The following is a 17,134-nucleotide window of genomic DNA, read 5'->3' as shown; positions in this document are numbered from 1 at the left end:
GGCGCGGGGGGGGCGTGGCCGGCGCGGGGGCGACGCGAGCGGATGACGTGCGGCGCGCGGGGCGGCTCGGCAGCATGGCGTCCGTGGCGCTAAGCGAGGCGGAAAAGGTGTACATCGTGCATGGCGTACAGGTAGCGGCAGCAGCGGCGGCCGCGGCCGGCCGCCGGGTTCCCCTGGTCCTGCGGGTCGCTGCGGGCCCTCGGTTCGTCCAGGGGGCTGCGGCGGACTGGATTTACCTTGTGATGAAATCGCTCTGCTGCCGGCGAGTGCAGCCCGAAGTCGGCAACGCGAGCGTATTTAGGACCCGGCGGCGAGCATCTATTTAGGATTGTATACGTACTTGCAGTTTTCTGGGGCTACAAGGTTCTGAACCCGGGTAGGAAGCGGTGGGTAGTCCCTGAGGCCTTTTCTTAGCATGGGAGCATTGCTACCAGGGCCATCTTTTCAACCTTCGCGTGTCGCTTCCTTGGGCTGAGCTTCACTTTTCTCTTCTAGGAAATGGGGGTTGGTGGGCTTCTGGCCACCCCCAACTGGTTGGGAGGCACAGGGAGAGGAGGCACCCGAGTGAAAGCGCTTTGAAAATATAAATCGCCTTACAGATAAAGAGGGAAGGTGTTTTAAAAAGCAGCTCCACTGCCGGTAGCATAATCCTTGCTGTTTCCCTTTTGCCAGTGGAGAACTAAGATCCCCAGAGGTAGCTGTAACTATGTTAAGATCTTCTGTGCGCAGCCTTCAACCTCTGGCTTTGACTACTCCAGAACGAGAGTTGGAGAATATTGGGCCTAGTAATGAGCTACCAGGGAAAGCCAAGTGTGTCTTGTCTATAAACCTCCCTAGTTTAGAGACGTCTCCTAAACGTCTTACCAAAGCCTAGCCAGAATCCTGTTCCTGCCTGTATAGACGTAATCATTTTGTGTATTACTTTTCACTTTCATCTAGTGTGGTCAAGTTCAGCTTCTGGTGTCCGTTTCCATCAGTCTCCAATTCCTTTATTATTTCAGAGATGAAAAAAGGCAATGGAATATAAGATATTTGCCAAGGGAGCAGTATAGTTAGTGGGGGTCAAAGGAGCTACAGAATACTGAGGACTGTCATGTTCTGAAGGCTTCCTTAGGGGGATGGAATTGCTTCCCTAAATCCAGGTCAGGAGATGCTCCTGTGTATTTTCAGGACTCAATATTCATTCATTCAGCCTAGACTCAAGGGATAGGAAGGAGCTTACCCTTAACATACCTCCCATGCTAGAAGGTAAAGACCGAAATTACAGATCTATTTGTGTATTTATATGTAAAATTGTACTGAATGCTGTGAAGGAAAAACAAAAATCAGAAACCTGATCTAGTCTGGGAGGTCAGGGGAGGCTTCCCTTAGGAAACAGCATTTGAGCTGAGCTCTCAGCATGACTAAGAATTAAGTAGGGCTTGAGCCTTACAGAAGGAAGGATGGTGAGTCCATAGCCCCTTCAGGTGGAAGAAGCATGGAGCCACATAGATTGACTGGGGGAAATGGTAGAAGGTTCATTTGCAGGCCTCTTAGAGGCTCAGTCACTCATCATAGATTTTGGAAGGTAATAATCTGTTGACTTGTCTGTATGGGACCCTTAAGTTTTAGTCAGTGTCCAGCACTTGGAAAGTACTCAGTAACACTGAAGGAGTAAAAGGGAGAAGAGTTGGACAGTGTTTTCATTTTTTAAATTAAACCTCTCACCAGCATCATGGACCACAATTAGGACCACAATTGTTGGTAAATGCTCTGCTCTATCACAGAGGCATGCACAGTAACTGACTTGAAATAAATTTCTTCATAAGCACTGTTAACATGGGCCACAAATTTGCTGTATTTCTGGAGGAAACAGATTTCTGTATTTATGAATGAAGGTAGAATGCACGTAAATGAGCCTACCACAGGATCTCCACAGTTCTAAAATCACCTAAACTTTTGTTTCATTGATCTTTGAATGCCAGCAGTGCCCTCACAGACCTAATCTTTTTTTTTGTTTTACTTTTCACCTTTGGTCCTGTATGGTCAGTTTTAGCTTCTGGCATCTCTTTACTTTTAGCCTTCGATTCCTTTACTATTTCAGGGATATTTTATCTTGGTTTAGTGGTAGTTAAAAGCAGTTGAAAGCAGGGAGGGTATAGCTCAGTGGTAGAGTGCATGCTTAGCATGCACAAGGTCCTAGGTTCAGTCCCAGTACCTCCACTAAAATAAACAAACAAATAAAAGCAGTTGAAATTAACCTCACAATGTGTGTTGAGGATTCAGTTGCTGGTAACAATAATATAAGCAGATAGGGTAGGTGGTCCCCTAGACACCAGATGTGGCTTTCTTGACATAAGAAAAGCCATTTTCAGCCTAAGCCATTTTGTAATCTAAGCCTGGCCACAATGCTTGTTCTTGAACATGTCTCAGTAATTGATGATCTTAAGGGAACAAAAGAATGCCCAAACAACTGTTCAGGCAAAAGAAGTAACAATAGCAAACATATCAGTTGTAAAGACTCTCAGTTATGTTTCAGTGGTAAAAATTTGCCTGAAGCTGTCAACCACCAGAACAACTGGAACCTAAAGGGATGATAATGTTGACCTTTTCTGACCCTCTTCACTTCAGTCAAGTAAAGCTTGGACTCTGTTGATATCTGCCCCAGTTCCATGCTGAACTCTTTTTGTTCAAGCCCCTTTATGAACATGCATACATTGCCCAAACCCCTTCATGAATATGCATGTGCCCTTAGCTTAATATTTGCCCAATTTTGCTGTTTGGGGAGATACTGCTTTGGGAAAGATCCCTGGTGTTCTCCTTACTTGCTGCAAGTAGTAGATCCTTCTCCTAGTCTTTGGCTTTGTTGTGTCTTTTGGCTCAACACCCACCAAGAGGTGAACCCAGTTTTCGGGTAACAGTAACCAACAAACTGGCTGAAGCAAAAAAAAAAAAGTTTTCAAAGGCTACTAGTGTTTCTCCAGGAATTCAAGGACAATGAAATTCAAGGGCATCTCCAGGTTCTCCCTTGCTCATCTCTACTGCTTTGTATGCCTTTGCTTTATTCTTGTCTATCTTCAAATTAGCTTTCTGTTTCTCAGGACAGATGGGAGAAAGAATGTGATAGAAAGAAAATTGTTACCTCCCATCTCCTGGGGTTACAGTTCCTCTGTATAAGAAGCTAGCTCTTCTGGCTCAGTTCCAAACTCGTGTTCCTGGGAGAAAAAACTCTGGTTCGGCTTGGGTTGGGAGAAAGGACGGACAGAATCATTCAGCTCAAACATGGCCACTGAGGGATGGGGCCCACTTCAAAGGAGGATGAATCATTTTCAGGTCCTCGCAGAAGACAGAATCCAATTCAGGCAGTTCAGGAGACTTTCGTGATGGGCCTTCTTATAGAGGGCAGGTTTGGGGGAGCCAACAAGAGATGCTGAGGAGCCCAAACTAGCAACCACAGGGAGTACTACCACCCCTAGGCCAAAGGGACCAAGGGAGGAAATAGTGCTGCCAGATGCCAGTGATAGCTGGAAACTTGGAGGAAGAGCTGCCCAACAGAAGTTGTAGGCTTGAGTAGATGCAGGCAGAAATATGGCCCCAGGGTGGCAGGGGTGGGGTGGGAAGCACCCGCTGATCTCCTTCTGGTACTTTCCATTGGCAAACCCAACCAGAATCCAGCAAAGGGAGTCCAGGTGATGTAGTAGGAGGGATTCAACCTGGTTCACAGATTAGGGCAGGGAAGGACAGAGAATGGATCTGTGGGGGTGAGGCAGGGTAAATGGAAAGGTTGATAAATCAATATTTTAATATATGATTTGATTAAATCCCCTCTCAGACTTTGAAGGCTGAGATGTCCCACTTTTGTTAGGTACATAATCTATCATAATGTTTATCTCATTGAATCTTTATAACAGCCCTGAAGGTAAGTATTACCTCTACAGATCAGGAACTAAGCTCAGAGAGGTTAGGTCAGTTGTCCAAGGTCACACAGTATGTGCTTGGAGGTCTTACCCCAAAACTGGGTTTGCCTTTCGGTGGGTGTTGAATCAAAAGACACAGCCAAGCCAAAGAGCAGGAGAAGAAAGGATTTATTACTTGCCGTAAGTAAGGAGAACACCGGGATCTTTCCCAAAGCAGTGTCTCCCCAACAGCAAAACTGGAGAAATTTTAAGCTAACAGTACATGCATATTCATGAGGGGGCTTGAGCAGAGAATTCAGCATAGAATTGGGGCAAAGGTTGCCAGAGTCCAAGCTTTAGTTGATTGAAGTCACAAGGGTCAGAAAAGGTCAAAATCATTCCTGAGGTTTGGACCAGTTTGGGGTCCTAGCCTAGTCACCATCCTCCACCTAGGTGGGGGCCTTAGTTCCTGCAGAACAACTCAAAGATGCATATCAGATTGTTACATATATCCCTTGAGGAGGAATTAGGGCTCTGTTTTATCACGTAACTATTTCTTCACTGCTTTTGTTCCCTTAATCTTTCATTCCTAAGGGCAAGTACTGTGGCCAGGCTTAGATCATGGAAAGGCTTAGGCCTCAAATGGCTTCTCTTATGTCCAGAAAGCCATGCCTGGTTCTCTTTTTCTGGGGACCCCCTACCCTCTCTACTTAAAGTGGAGCTGGGATGTAAGTTGAGATCTTTTCTGACTGCAAAGCCTAATTCAACTCTCAGGCCAAGTTCCTGTTTTTAAAATAGGGATCCAAAGGCAAAGGCCAAAGAGAATCCCCATTTTGTCGACTTCTCTTTCTTCTGTCCTCTGAAAGCATGTGGGGAAACAGGACAAGGGAGGACAAGTTCTGCACCCCCCCCTCACTTTTCTAGACCTTAAATAGTAGACAGACATATTGCTGTATTGTTACCTTTTAACATAGTATTTTTCCCATATCAGTTCTAAGTTTCTTTACAACCCTATTTGGCATTTATTTGTGCAACTTTTATTTTACTAATTTGTATCTCAAACTGTTTTTTTTTTTTTTTCTCTGTTTACAATATGGAAGAATTTGGGGACAGATTTCAGAATTTCCAGAATTAGGCTTTAATCCTTTTTGGGTCTGCTTGACTGACTAAAGTTGTGCTCTTTCTCCATGAAAAGACATTGCCAACATCCATCTTAGCCCAGTGATTCTGAAGCCCTGAAGTGCCTTTTACTCACCCACAAAATACAGCTTCCCAGGCTTTACTTGGAACCTTCTGAATCAGAATCTTTAGGGCCAGGTCCTGGGAATGGACCTTTTCCTAAATGTTGGGAGATTTTTATACAGCCACCAGATGTTGGCCCATGGGCACGCCACTGGCCAGCCCCAGCCTAGCCTCTGCTGCAGAAATCTCTGCTCCTCCCGCCTGAGGACACGTGGCCTCCTGCCTCTGTTTGCATGAGGACTTGGAGTGAGACAGGGCAGGACTCCTTTCCCAGCTCCACCATTTGCAGTAAGAGTGATTTTTACCTGAGCAGCTGAGCCAGCTCCCCCTGTGTAAAATGAGAACCTATCCATCTGGGGGCAGAACAGGATGTGAGGAATGGGGAGACCAGAGAGTATGGAGCACCTGGAGTGTGGGCAACCCTGGAGAGGAGTTGGCTCCCTTTCAGGACTTTTCCATCAGAAGTGTGGCATTGTCCGGAACCATCCGTACTATATCCCCAGACTTCACTGTGACCCCATTAGGGGTTCAGCCTGTGGCTGCTGGGATTTAAGTTCTTTTGATTCAGAGGGCTAGAGCTTATTAAGTAATCTCAAGAAAAAGGGGATTTGTGGCAAGGGCTCGGCAGCTCTGGGGCACTGCCTCTCCTGGGCTCCACTGTGGGTCTCGTGGACTGGGCAGCTCTGCCTGTCTTTGTGTCTGTGGTGATACCTCCCCTCCTCCCTTCTCCGCAGCCACTTGCTGTCCAGCTGCCCTTCACCTTGGTAAAAGCTGCCCGCCTCCTTAAGTCTGTGAGTAAGACCTGTCCAGCCTCCCTCCACACCGTGACCTGTCAGCTCCTCTTTAACTCCTTTTTCTTTCCAAGTATTTCCCAGATCAGAGGTTAGATTCCAAGGAGAGAATCAGTTTCATGCCAAGGTGGGCAGAATCCCAAACTAAAGGCCCATCGAACGCCCACCAACAGGCTTGGAAAGTGGAACGAGGATCAGCACTTCCTTTCCCCTGCTGTGCCGTGGGCTTGGGCCTGCAGAGCTGGGCCCTTTCCCAAGTGGGGTCTCTTTCTAGGAGGGAGGCCTCCTGGCCTGTTCTCCATTAGCAAGCTCTGTGCCCTTGGACGAGCCAAAGCAGGGGTGTCAGGTGTTAACGTCACCTCTGAGGACCACTTCGAGCAAAAGTCCTCCCTTGTGCGTTGGATTAGGAGTGCCAACGTGCCTGCTTCCGTTAGGGAGTAGAACAGACTGGGCACCTGGGTGTGAGGAACAGCAGCTCTGGGTTGAGTCCTCTGTCTTTCTTTCCACTCTGTCACAGACAGGAGATCCAAACTTGGTGCCTCAGTGTCGTGTCTGTCACCTCTCTTGGGTTGTTTTTAGGATTCAGTGAGGTAATGCATGCCACCAGAGGCGGAGGAAGGGAACTGCTGAGTGGGGACACGTGCGCTGCACTGTGCTGAGGGCTCTCCTTAAATGACTTATGGCTTTTGGGTTCTCCCTGTAACTCTGTAAAGTCGGGGTTATTTCTGTTTTCTGACTAAGAGGCAGACTCAGGGCTGTTGGGGAACTAACTTGCTCAAGGTCACAAAGCTAGTAACAGCGGAGATTCAGATATAGGTTGGAGGTGACTCCACACCACACCCAACTGGCAGGGTTGTTGGGATCACTCAGGTGACAACTTGAAAGTCACCAGGATTCATCCCTGCATCCAGAAAGCCTTTGCTAGAAAGGTGCTCTGTCGCCTCCGCTGAGAAGGACAGGGCTGCGCTCCATGGTGTCACCTGTGGACATGGCTATTCATTTTGCAGATGGCACTCTCCCCGCAGGGCTGCGCGTGTTTCAGTGCTCACACATGGATTGATTCCTTTGCTCCTGAATCCTACAGATGACTCAGAATTGTCGTAGGATGTCAGGCTCTGAGCCAGGCCAAGCAGGTTTGGGCAATTTCCTAAGACTTTTATGAGGAAAAGTGGATTTTAAAAAGTTGTCCTGTGTACAGTGATTCTTGGACTAGATTGTTTGTTTTTTGTTTTTCTCCCGTTGTGTGCTTTTTTTTCTATGAAAAAAAAGTGTACTTCATGCACCCCTGGAAAGGGAAGTTTGTAGCTTTTTGTTTATCTCTTGTCACCAGCGCCTTCCCAACTGAGCCTTCCCCAGGGGGCAGAGAGTGATTTACAGGCTGGAAAGGCGAAATCTGGTGAGACCCAGTTTTCTGACACCCCTCCAGCCTCATCCTGGGACAGTGGATTGTCACTACAAAGGGTTATGACTAGATCTTTCCAGAGGGAGTGGTAATTTAAAGCAGGAGTTGGAAGTCCTGCAGCCTGTGGCCTCCCCGCTTTCACAGTCGTTATCACCATCATCAGGACCAGCTGGGACAGCCAGCCAGTTTGTCCTTTTAGGGAGGCCTGTGCTGAATGCGGTGCATAGTGAAAAGACCCTTTAGAACACAGGAGGCTACGCCAAATTGTGGTTAAGACCTCTGGCTTGGAATTCTCCTGGATGTGAAATTCTGTTGCTTTTCAAGAACATGTCTCCCCAGATTCCAGAGAGGGGTTGCCTCCAGGGAGGGAATGGCTGGGAGTGGACGGGCTGCAAAGGGACTTCAACCAGATTTAGGATGTTCATTTTCTCTCCTTTAACAGGAGTTGAGAGGGTGAAAGAGCTGAAACAAGCACGACAGACAGTATAGTCAGTGCTGTGTGGTGGGAGTACGCAGTGTTTTCCGTTTCTGTATTTCAGTTTCTCAGAATAAAAAAAATCAATCAGATGTGTAATTAGCCAAGCAGTTTAAAGATAAGTTTCCGACAGTTGCATACTTCACAACAGTGGTGTTTTTTTGTTGTTGTTTCATTTTTGTTTTGAATGTTCTGAGGATCATTAACCCCTTGGGGAATCCGATGAAGCTAATGATTCTTTTTCTGATAGAGCTTTTTCTGATAGGGTCAGAAAATGTTTACAAAGAATGAAGAGGATCCCTATGAGCTGATACGGAGTGATTTCCTGCATATGTATTGTTAATTGTTCAAAAAGAAGAAGCAAGGTGTAAAAGAATTACCTGTAGTAAGCCAACTTTTACATAAGAAAGAAAGGCTTATAAAAATACTTGTGTATCTGTTCATTTGTGCAAAGGAAATACAGGAGAGATGAAACGGTAACTAAAGAGATGGGATACCTGCCTGGAGTGAGTGGGAAGGGCTAAAAAGAGGGGAGGGGCCTGAAAACAGGGACAAAGGGAGAGTGACATTTCTCTGAGCACACCTTTTCTGATAGCTTCGACTCCTAGAGCTGTTACTGCAAAAGTAAATAAGTAACCAAAAGTAGCCGGGATGTGGGGGACCCAAACTAGAACCCCAACAGTTATAAATGAACTTGATTGGGGTGCAAATGAGTAACAGAGGCTCAGGAAGAATGAGGGGAGACAACTGGGAGAAACAGAATTTTGAGTGGGTGCTAGAAGGCTAAAGACAAAAAGAACTCTACACAAATACTATATTAGTGAATTTGTTTCTCACAGGGGCATGGGGTAGCAATTCTGAAACTACTTTATGTGTATACCAAATTTAACAAATACATAAATACATTGTAGATCGTGAGAGCCAGGTTTCTCCCTGTCTAAGAAACAAGTTATGAATGAGACAAAGAGGAAGGTTAGAACCAACTCTCAGTATGAACACATGGCTTTTTAATAGATATGTGGATAGAAACAACTAAATATAGGCATGTGTATATGTGTGGGTTAATGCACATATTTTCAAGCTCTGCTCTGCTGAGATCTAGAAGCAACTGACAGCCCAGTAGCAATGAACTTAGCACCCAGATCCTGGTTTTTAAGTACTGCTCTCCAATAAAAGGAACCAGGCTTGCTTGGGAGAAAGGGCTGATCCCAGGGCTGGGGCAGGGAAGACATAAGAGGCTGGAACATCTTGTGTAGTCAGAAGTAAAGAAATGCTCACAAGAAATTGGAGATATGTTGAAAGAATGCAGGAAAACCAACCCAAAGGAGCTCCCAGTGGCCAAATCTGGATCACTTTGAACAAGATAAATAATGTTAGTACTGGGTTATAACCACAGCATAAAATAGGTATCTGTGAGTTACACTGATAGAAGTAAATAACTGAGGGAGTCAGTAACTGGATTGCCCTGAAACCCATCTTCTGCCACAGGGGTTGGCCAGCTTTTCCTGTAAAGGGCTAGACAGTAAAGTCCTGGGGGTGCAGGTCATACAGTCTCTGTCTCAGCCACTCAACTCTACTGTTGTAACGTGACAGCAGCACAGAATTCCTACATGAATGGGCTTGGCTGTAATCCAGTAGAATGGTTTACAGAAACAGGTGGCCCACGGGCCTAACTTTGCCGACCCTGTTCTAGAGAATGCCTGTTGTAGAAGCTATCAGCTAGTTGTTCTTAGCTGCGTACAGAGTAAGTCTTTCTGAGTTTGGAGGGCAGGAGGACCACAGCTGAGCCAACTGTACCTGTAGCCCTGAAAACCCATACTTCTTGTTGTGACTTCAGAATCGCAGATTTGGAAAGAGGCAGCTGACTTTGTCTCTTGCTCGGATTTTGTTCATTTTTGTGGGCCTGTTCTGTACAGTGGTATGTCAATTGGACTTTGTGCTTGGGCAGACCTGGATGGAAGCCTAGCTTTGCTCTCCTTTGCTGTGGGACCTCAGATGAGTTGCTTAACTTCTCTGAGTCTCCATTTCCTCATATGTAAAATAGTAATGTTACTAGCTCTGAGGGCAGAATTTTTGGATGATTCACTAAGAGGAAAGAAGCTGTACTGCATATTCCTCTAGGGGGAATAAGGAGTTGAGTCAGTTTAGGAGTCTGTTGGAGGTTGGGGATCACAGCCTTAGGACTGTGGTTGTTACACTCAGGAAGACCTCCGCGTGGATGGCCGTGGCTGTGAGGACTACCGATGTGTCGAAGTGGAAACCGACGTGGTGTCCAACACCAGTGGGTCTGCCAGAGTCAAGCTGGTGAGTGCTGTGGCCACAGTCCATGGCCAGGTGGAGGAACAGATAGGCCCTAGGGAATCAGTTGCGGGCCCTTCTGGGCTTTTGGAGCACAAATTGTCCCAGGGGAAATCTAAGATCCAAGCCAAACTCTTGGAGGGGGTCTACATAGATCTGGAGGACCCATCACTTTCTCAAAGGGCCACTTTCCAAGTCCCAGCACTGCTCCTAAGAGAGTCCCCTGAATGTATGTCCGGGAGAGGAGGGGGTGGTGGGGTGCCTGGCTGCCTGCCCCAAATGAGGACCCTTCTTGCCTGTCTGCAGGGTCACACAGACATCCTAGTGGGAGTGAAAGCGGAAATGGGGACACCGAAGCTGGAGAAACCAAATGAAGGTTACTTGGAGTTCTTTGTTGACTGGTGAGTACTCTGCAGATGTTTATTTTTGTTTTGTTTTGTTTTGTTTTTAAGAAAAACAATTTAAAAATGAAGATTTTTGAATGAACCTCTGGTTTCCTGTTGAGCCCACTTTCATTTTGTAATCATCATCCAGCCAGCCAGCAGCTATTTACTGAGTTCTCATACGTGCCAGGCACTGGGGAATGTGAAAGGAGGTCTTGGCTGGGGTCCTGCCCCGTTCTGCTCAACTGGCCCTCCCTGGGCCTCATCTTCCCTGCCTGAAAAAGGAGCGCAGCTGCCAGGCAGCCCCGCACGCAGTGGTTATGAGAGTTAAGAAATGATGGATGTTACAGAGCTTTGAAAAATACCTAATAGAGCTGATGAGGATCATTGGTCTGAAAGGCCCCGCTTCTCTTCCTGCTCTAGCTTTACAGAAAACTCTTCATGACTTGCTTGGCAGAGCAAGGACGAGGGCCAGCCAAGCAGCCTGACAGGCTGGGGCGGGTGGCAGCCAGGTGGGCTGTGTGGGCGCAGGGAAGAGCAAAGACTCGGCAGTCTCCGCGGCCAGCCAGCCCGCCTTGCTGCTGGCTTCCTCCTCTGGCCAGCTGTGTGACCTCAGGCTAATCACTTAATCTCTGTGCCTAAAGTTCTTTATTGAAAAACTGGAGATAATAATACTGTTGTGATGAGGAGGAAACGAAGTAATGAACACAGAGTGAGCATCCGGTGCAATGACTGGCTAAGGGGGCTTTCAAAAGTGTTCTCTCTCTCCGTCTTGTTACCTCCCTCTTCTAGGGGTTGGGTCTTTTTATCAGGTTGCTGGCCCAGTCTCATCTTCTGCCTGTAACTCCCCTTCTGGGTAGGTGGTGACAGCAGACTTTGAGGTGGGTAAGGATCTCTGTCCGCTCATTCTAGGTGCAGGTATATAATATTGATACTGTACTGGGGGGGCCCCAAGACCACCCCTACATTTGGAGATTTGCTGAAAGAAGTCAGAACTTAGCATATAGTTGTACTCACAGCTATGATTTGTTACAACAACAGAAATGCAGCAACACGTGTGTGATGATTCTGCCCAAGAAAAGACTGTCCATTAGAGATGCAGCACCCGAGGATTTTACTGGGGCTGGTCACGTAGGCACCCTCTGCTTTGCACATACCAAAGTTCCAGGCTCCTGGAGGGAAGGCTGGTATTCAACATAAACCATATTGTTTACACAGGCGAGGCACAGCGGACATAGGTTACTGTTCACTGGGTACTCTGAGAGCCAAGGGCCCAGATGCCAGCTGAGGGATCAACCTCACAAGCAGGCCTTGCGCCTGTGATGTCAGCCCCTTTCTGCAGAGATGCTAACCCACGTTTGCATAGTGAGTTACAGTCTTTGGTCTTTACTTCCAAACACAGAAGTTGATCCTCATAACACTCCTGTGAGAGGGATCTCACATGGGGTTCAAAGTGACTTTCCTGGGATCACATGACTAGTAATGCCAGCTCAGGTCTATCCAGCTCCTAATCTTTGCTTTCTACTTCATGCAGCCTGCAGAAGCCAGCTTTAGGGGGATATTGTGCTTGGAGTTTCCAGAATGTGTCTGTGTTCGTCTTTCAGGTCATTTTTCCTTCCAGCTCATTCCTTCCCCCTGCCCTGGGCCCCCAGCATTCTCTTCTTGGTTCTGCCCAGCTGCCCTCACCAGTCTGAGTTGTGCGGTGGAACTGGTCCTCCTTTAAGTTGCTGTGCATGATGATGACCTTGTTCAGGCCTCCACCTTATCCTTTCCTTTGCTCTTGGAGGAAGAAAAAATGCCTCTCCTGCCTTGATCTGCCTGATTCAGTGCAGTAAACAGTCACTGAGGAGCAGACACCATGTGTTAGGGGCTATAATTTGCTTTCCTTTTCTTCCTCTTCATTATCTTCTGCCTCATTCATCTTAAGCTGACCACATGCAGTCAGCCCAACCACACCAAAGACAGGGTGTTGCACTCAGATGCTTGTTATGAAGGACACATTTCATTGTGGCTCTGTGTCTGAACATGACTCCAGGTTAGCCTGCTGCTCTTGTCCCTTCCTTGTCCCAGCTGGGACCCTCTTGGGTGGCTCTAGGGTGGAAGGAGGCTTTGAGCTGCCTCTTCCCGAGATCTGGCTTCTCGGAGTAAGCCTCTCTCTCCTGGCTTAGAGTGGCTGCCTGCTGGTCTCTTTTTCCCCTTGGTAAGTCTCAGGAGAACCCCACCAGGCCCGGAAGCTCCATTCCCCAGGGGTTCTCCTGATCTGTTTCTCAAGGTGGCACGCTTCAGTATCTATAAGTGGCTCAGTGTGATCAGCCCAGTGGGTAGAATGACCATGAGAGTCACAGAACCCCGTTTTCCTGCAGAGAAAAGAGAAGGTACCAAGCACCACTGGCTGTCACCTTTATCAGAACCTCACTTGCATCTTCAAGGATTAACTCTTAATTGCATAAAACAAATAAACCCCTTTATTCCAATCCAGTGGATGGGGATGGCTTCTGGGCACCTGCGGCTATGCCCAGCAGTAAGGTCTGCCCCCAGTGCCACCCAGGCCCCAGGCGTGGGGCCTCTGCTCGAGAGCTCAAGGCACTCACCCATCTGCAGGCTGAAACTGAGTTGTTACCCAGTGGGAGGAAAACTGCAGTGGGTTGGGGTGGGGGGGGTTCCCTCCTGCCAGTCTGAGCCCAGCAAGACTTTACTACTTACCAGCAACTTCCATGTTTTAATTATTTAAATTATCAGTGGTAGAGAGGTCCCAGAAAATGAGCTGCTTTTCTGCTAACTCCTACTTCCATGTGTCTACTTGGAATAATATATAGAGCTTGGGGTAGACACTGCCTCCCACCCCCATGATTTTCCCTGAGTCTTGGAAATGGTTTCCTTAGGAAAGGGTACCAGCAGCTTGGACCCTGAGCCCTGTACCAGTGGAGAAGGGAAGCCCTGGGGTGTGCGAGCTCCGCTCCAGAGATGCCTGGCAGCACTTTCACTAAGCTGGAAACAGACTCGGACTTTCTAATTCCTGTCTCACGTCTTTGGTTTGTTAGTGGTAGCCTGAGAATAGGCCATTTTAGATAAGAACTTTGAAACTTTGGGGGAAGAGTTTCCATCTAAAACCCTGAAGAATTTAAGAATTTAATGAGCTGGTGTGTCCCTCTGGTTACCACCAGGTGGCAGTCCATCAAGTCACTTCTGGGCTCTGGCCACCATGTTGATGGGTTTAGGAACTGTGGTTTGGTCTCAGTCTTCGGTTTTTAACTGGGGGAGTTGAGGAGAACATATTCCATTCACAGACATTTCACTGTGCCCAGCACTTGTCACTTCCCTCTGGGATCTTTACTTTTCAAAGTGATCACTTGTTTTTTTCACTGATGTTGAACCAGAAGCTTCAAGCCCTGAATTGGTGGGTGGAGCCACTTGATCTCTGTTTCTTACCTGCTTTGTGCTGCTTGAAGGGGGCACTGTTCTCAGCTGAAGGGCTGAGGGTGGGGGCAAAGCAGAGAGGCATCCTGCCGAAGTCATCTGACAGTCTCCAGAGCTGATGAGATAACTCTCCCAGAAACTTCAAACAAGGGCTTACAATGAAATGTTCAGAAGGTGCCACTGTTCCCATACCCATTTATAGGGGGGCTTCTGCACACTCAGAGATGAGCACGTGTGCCCCCAGAGGAACTGGGACCTGCCTTGGAGCTAGATGACCAGAGGAGTAAGGCCTGGAGTCATCCTTGCCCCAGGTACCCCACTAAATCGCTTTTTCTACCAGGGGCCTAGCCTGACCTGGCTAAGACTTCACAGATTTACAGGTGAGACTGATTGCAAGGGAAACAACTGGGCCTAGTGTCAGAAGTCCCGTTCCAGGTAGACATGGCCTTGATCTCAGCCTACTCCAGTTAAACCAGCGATGTGCCAAGCAGGAGAGCAGAGTGGAAGTGATGAGTCAGGACATGTGGAGAACTGGGAGGGGCAGCGTTCCCAGGATGTTTATTAGTTTATCCAGCTCAGTAAGTGATTTCCTAACACCCCTGGAAGATAGGCTGGGTCATACTTTACGAAAGATCTGAACTGGTTTTGGTAATTGTAAATTAGAAAGCATTTGTATTATGCCAAAAATAACCCCCAAAAAGCAAACAAACAAACAAAAAAACCACCCAAGTGTTTACTCCCCTCCTGAAAGAATATATTGTGATGCTTGTGAACAGGGGCTAGGACCACCAGCCTGTCTTCCCCCCTTTTTAAACTCTGTACTTAATAGAGAAGATTTTATTTAGGACTCCCTTGGTCTGCATTCCTTGACTCTGACATCTGTGGTCTAGTAGTAGGTCCTAACACCAGAACACCCATTCATTACCTGAGGCATAAGACAGGCCCAAGGAGCGCTACCCTGGCTGGTGTCAGGCTACCAGCCAAGTGTGCCAAAGGACAAGCTCGGGGTGAATCCAACAAAGCCTAGCAGATAAGGGCTGGGCTGCTGGCATTAGAATCTTAGCTCCCTGTCACTAGTTTGGACAAATTACGTAACCTTTCTGTGACTCAGTTTCATTTTCTCTAAAATTGGGTCAACTAATAATGCCTACCTCATGGAATTATGAGAACTAAATGAGTTAATACACCTGAAGTGCTATAGGTGGTATCTAGCATATAGTAAACATTCCAAAAAGCTGTTAAAGTATCCCTCCTTGTAAAATGAGAGTTGGACCATCTGAAGCCTCGCAGCGTCATCCCGTAGGTCAGATCCGACCTGCGAGATTTTCATTTCACTAATGGAGTTTGTTTGTTTGTTTTTTATTTTAAGCAAATTAAAATGCCTTTAGACAGGGCTGGAAGGTTTGCCACAGTCTCCATCACTCCCTATTAATTACATGTATGTAGCCCATGGTTGAGATACATGTGGTTGCCTGGCTGGCCTCTGCAGGCATTTGGTTTTTGTCCTCTAGGGATGGTCTCTGAGGCCCTGTCCAGCTCTATCAGGAAGTTTCCTGTGCTATAGGCACCCCTAGCGATTAGGTGGAACCCTCATTTCTCTGCTCCAGCCCTTCTCTTCATCCTTCATACCCAAAGCACTACACCCCATCCCCCCTAGGAATTTCCTTCCATTTTCCCAGCCTCCTCCCCAGAGTCACTCCATGGCCAGGGCACCATCCACAGACATAGGAGCTTTCCATGGTCTTATGAGCTTCTAAACCTTCCTTTCTGCCTGGCTACCAGCTATGCTGAAAGAGTTAACACATGTTTTAAAAAAAGAAAAAAAACTTTTAAAATGGAGGAAATTTCCACTTTAAATCAGCCTAGTGTTGAAAAACAAAAAAGAACAATGGGGCGTGGTTTTGCAGGTAGATTAATTTAGCCAGTTGGACCTGGGGAGTTCTTAAGCCATCCCTTAGGGCTGTACAAGAGCTAACGCATCAGTCCCCAGTAATTAGTCTCACCCAGGAGGATGGGGCCCACTATAATCAGGAAAAGGTAAACATTTTAAGCATAAGCATCTCTGCCTGGATTTGTCTACACAGAGATCTATATAGATGTATTTTTAAACACTTAAAAGCTGGAACTTAATGTTGATTGCTTAGTGTTTAAATCAGAAACAGGTTGTGTTTTGCTAGCTGTGCAAAATAATGAAGTTGGTCTCTAGTGACTTGGTTATTTTCCCATAAATGAGCTTCTTTTCATGGCTCAGTGCCCGAGTCTCGCAGAGGCAATGAGGGAACAGAGAGGTTGCTAAGGCAGGAATGAAATTGCTCTTGGGGATTTTAAGCTGGGGCTCTGCTGGCTCATAGTGGTAAGGGAAGACTGTATGATTAGATAAGCAGAGTTATTATACACCAATACACTCTGATTATTTTAGGATTCCTTCTCAGATCTGTATTAGAATGGACCAGACAAAAGGGACACTTAAATATGCTGGGTGAAGTTTCTGTCAGCACTGCGCAAAGCAGAGTGGGCACAGCCTTGAGCCTTCACACAGGTTTTGCTTTGGCTGGAATCCCCCTGCCCGTCTATGGCCTGACCAGCTTCTGCTCATCTTCAGGCTTGAGGTCTCCTATAACCCTCAACACTGACTAACATCCCCCTACTCCTCCTGTTTGCTCCCTATCATGGAACTCCCCCGCCCTGCTTCACTGGAATTTCTGGCTTAGGGTCTGCATCCGTCTTGCTCAGTCTCAAGGTCTCCAGGGCCTAGCGTAGAGCTGGGTGCCCTCCAGATGGATAAGAGGGTGGACAGATGGGTGGGGACCAGAAAGCTTCAGTAAGTGATTTTGTAGAGACCGTACTGAAACAGTTGTTTGTCTTTCTGGGCGTTATTCATTAAAGTAAAATGAAGGCTGGAGTGTTTACATATCTTACTAATGTATTAAGGGTTTGTTTTTGTTAAGGCAAAACCCTCAAAAATTTCCTGTTAAACATGTTGAGTGGTGCTTAGGGTGGCCAGTGTGGATGCTTGTTCATTCTTTGTTGAGGTAATCGGGCATCAAATTCAAGAGGCTAAAACGGGAAAGGTTTTCTCTTGAAAAATAATGAAGTAAAAGAGATAACCTAGTATCTAATCGGACAGTGGTTTTCTTATTTCATTTTCCTGCTTCTCAGTACAGTGATCATCTAAAGTTTGTGACATAACTCTGGCATACTCTGATACTTATCTTCTAAATCATTCCAGGAAACTTACTGTACCAACATTG

At 46.9% G+C, this 17,134-nt stretch overlaps 2 protein-coding genes across 4 annotated transcripts in view; one reads left to right on the top strand and one right to left on the bottom strand.

Annotated features, from left to right (window-relative positions):
* The window catches only part of ZDHHC3 (zinc finger DHHC-type palmitoyltransferase 3), a 107,480-nt gene that overhangs the window by 63,855 nt on the left and 26,491 nt on the right, over positions 1 to 17,134 (bottom strand). The gene's annotated exons all lie outside the window — the stretch shown is intronic.
* EXOSC7 (exosome component 7) overlaps positions 4 to 17,134 on the top strand; it is a 30,900-nt gene continuing 13,769 nt past the window's right edge. Inside the window, exons 1-3 of the mRNA XM_032459038.1 lie at positions 4 to 131; positions 9,988 to 10,089; positions 10,390 to 10,484. Coding sequence (XP_032314929.1) covers positions 75 to 131; positions 9,988 to 10,089; positions 10,390 to 10,484 — 254 coding nt within the window. The 5' untranslated portion in view covers positions 4 to 74. The remainder of the gene's footprint in view (positions 132 to 9,987; positions 10,090 to 10,389; positions 10,485 to 17,134) is intronic.

The sequence above is a fragment of the Camelus ferus genome, chromosome 17 (assembly GCF_009834535.1).
Source record: "Camelus ferus isolate YT-003-E chromosome 17, BCGSAC_Cfer_1.0, whole genome shotgun sequence".
NCBI lineage: Eukaryota > Metazoa > Chordata > Mammalia > Artiodactyla > Camelidae > Camelus > Camelus ferus.
The sequence above is the reverse complement of the archived record's forward strand: the minus strand, read 5'-3'. Positions and strand labels throughout refer to the sequence as shown.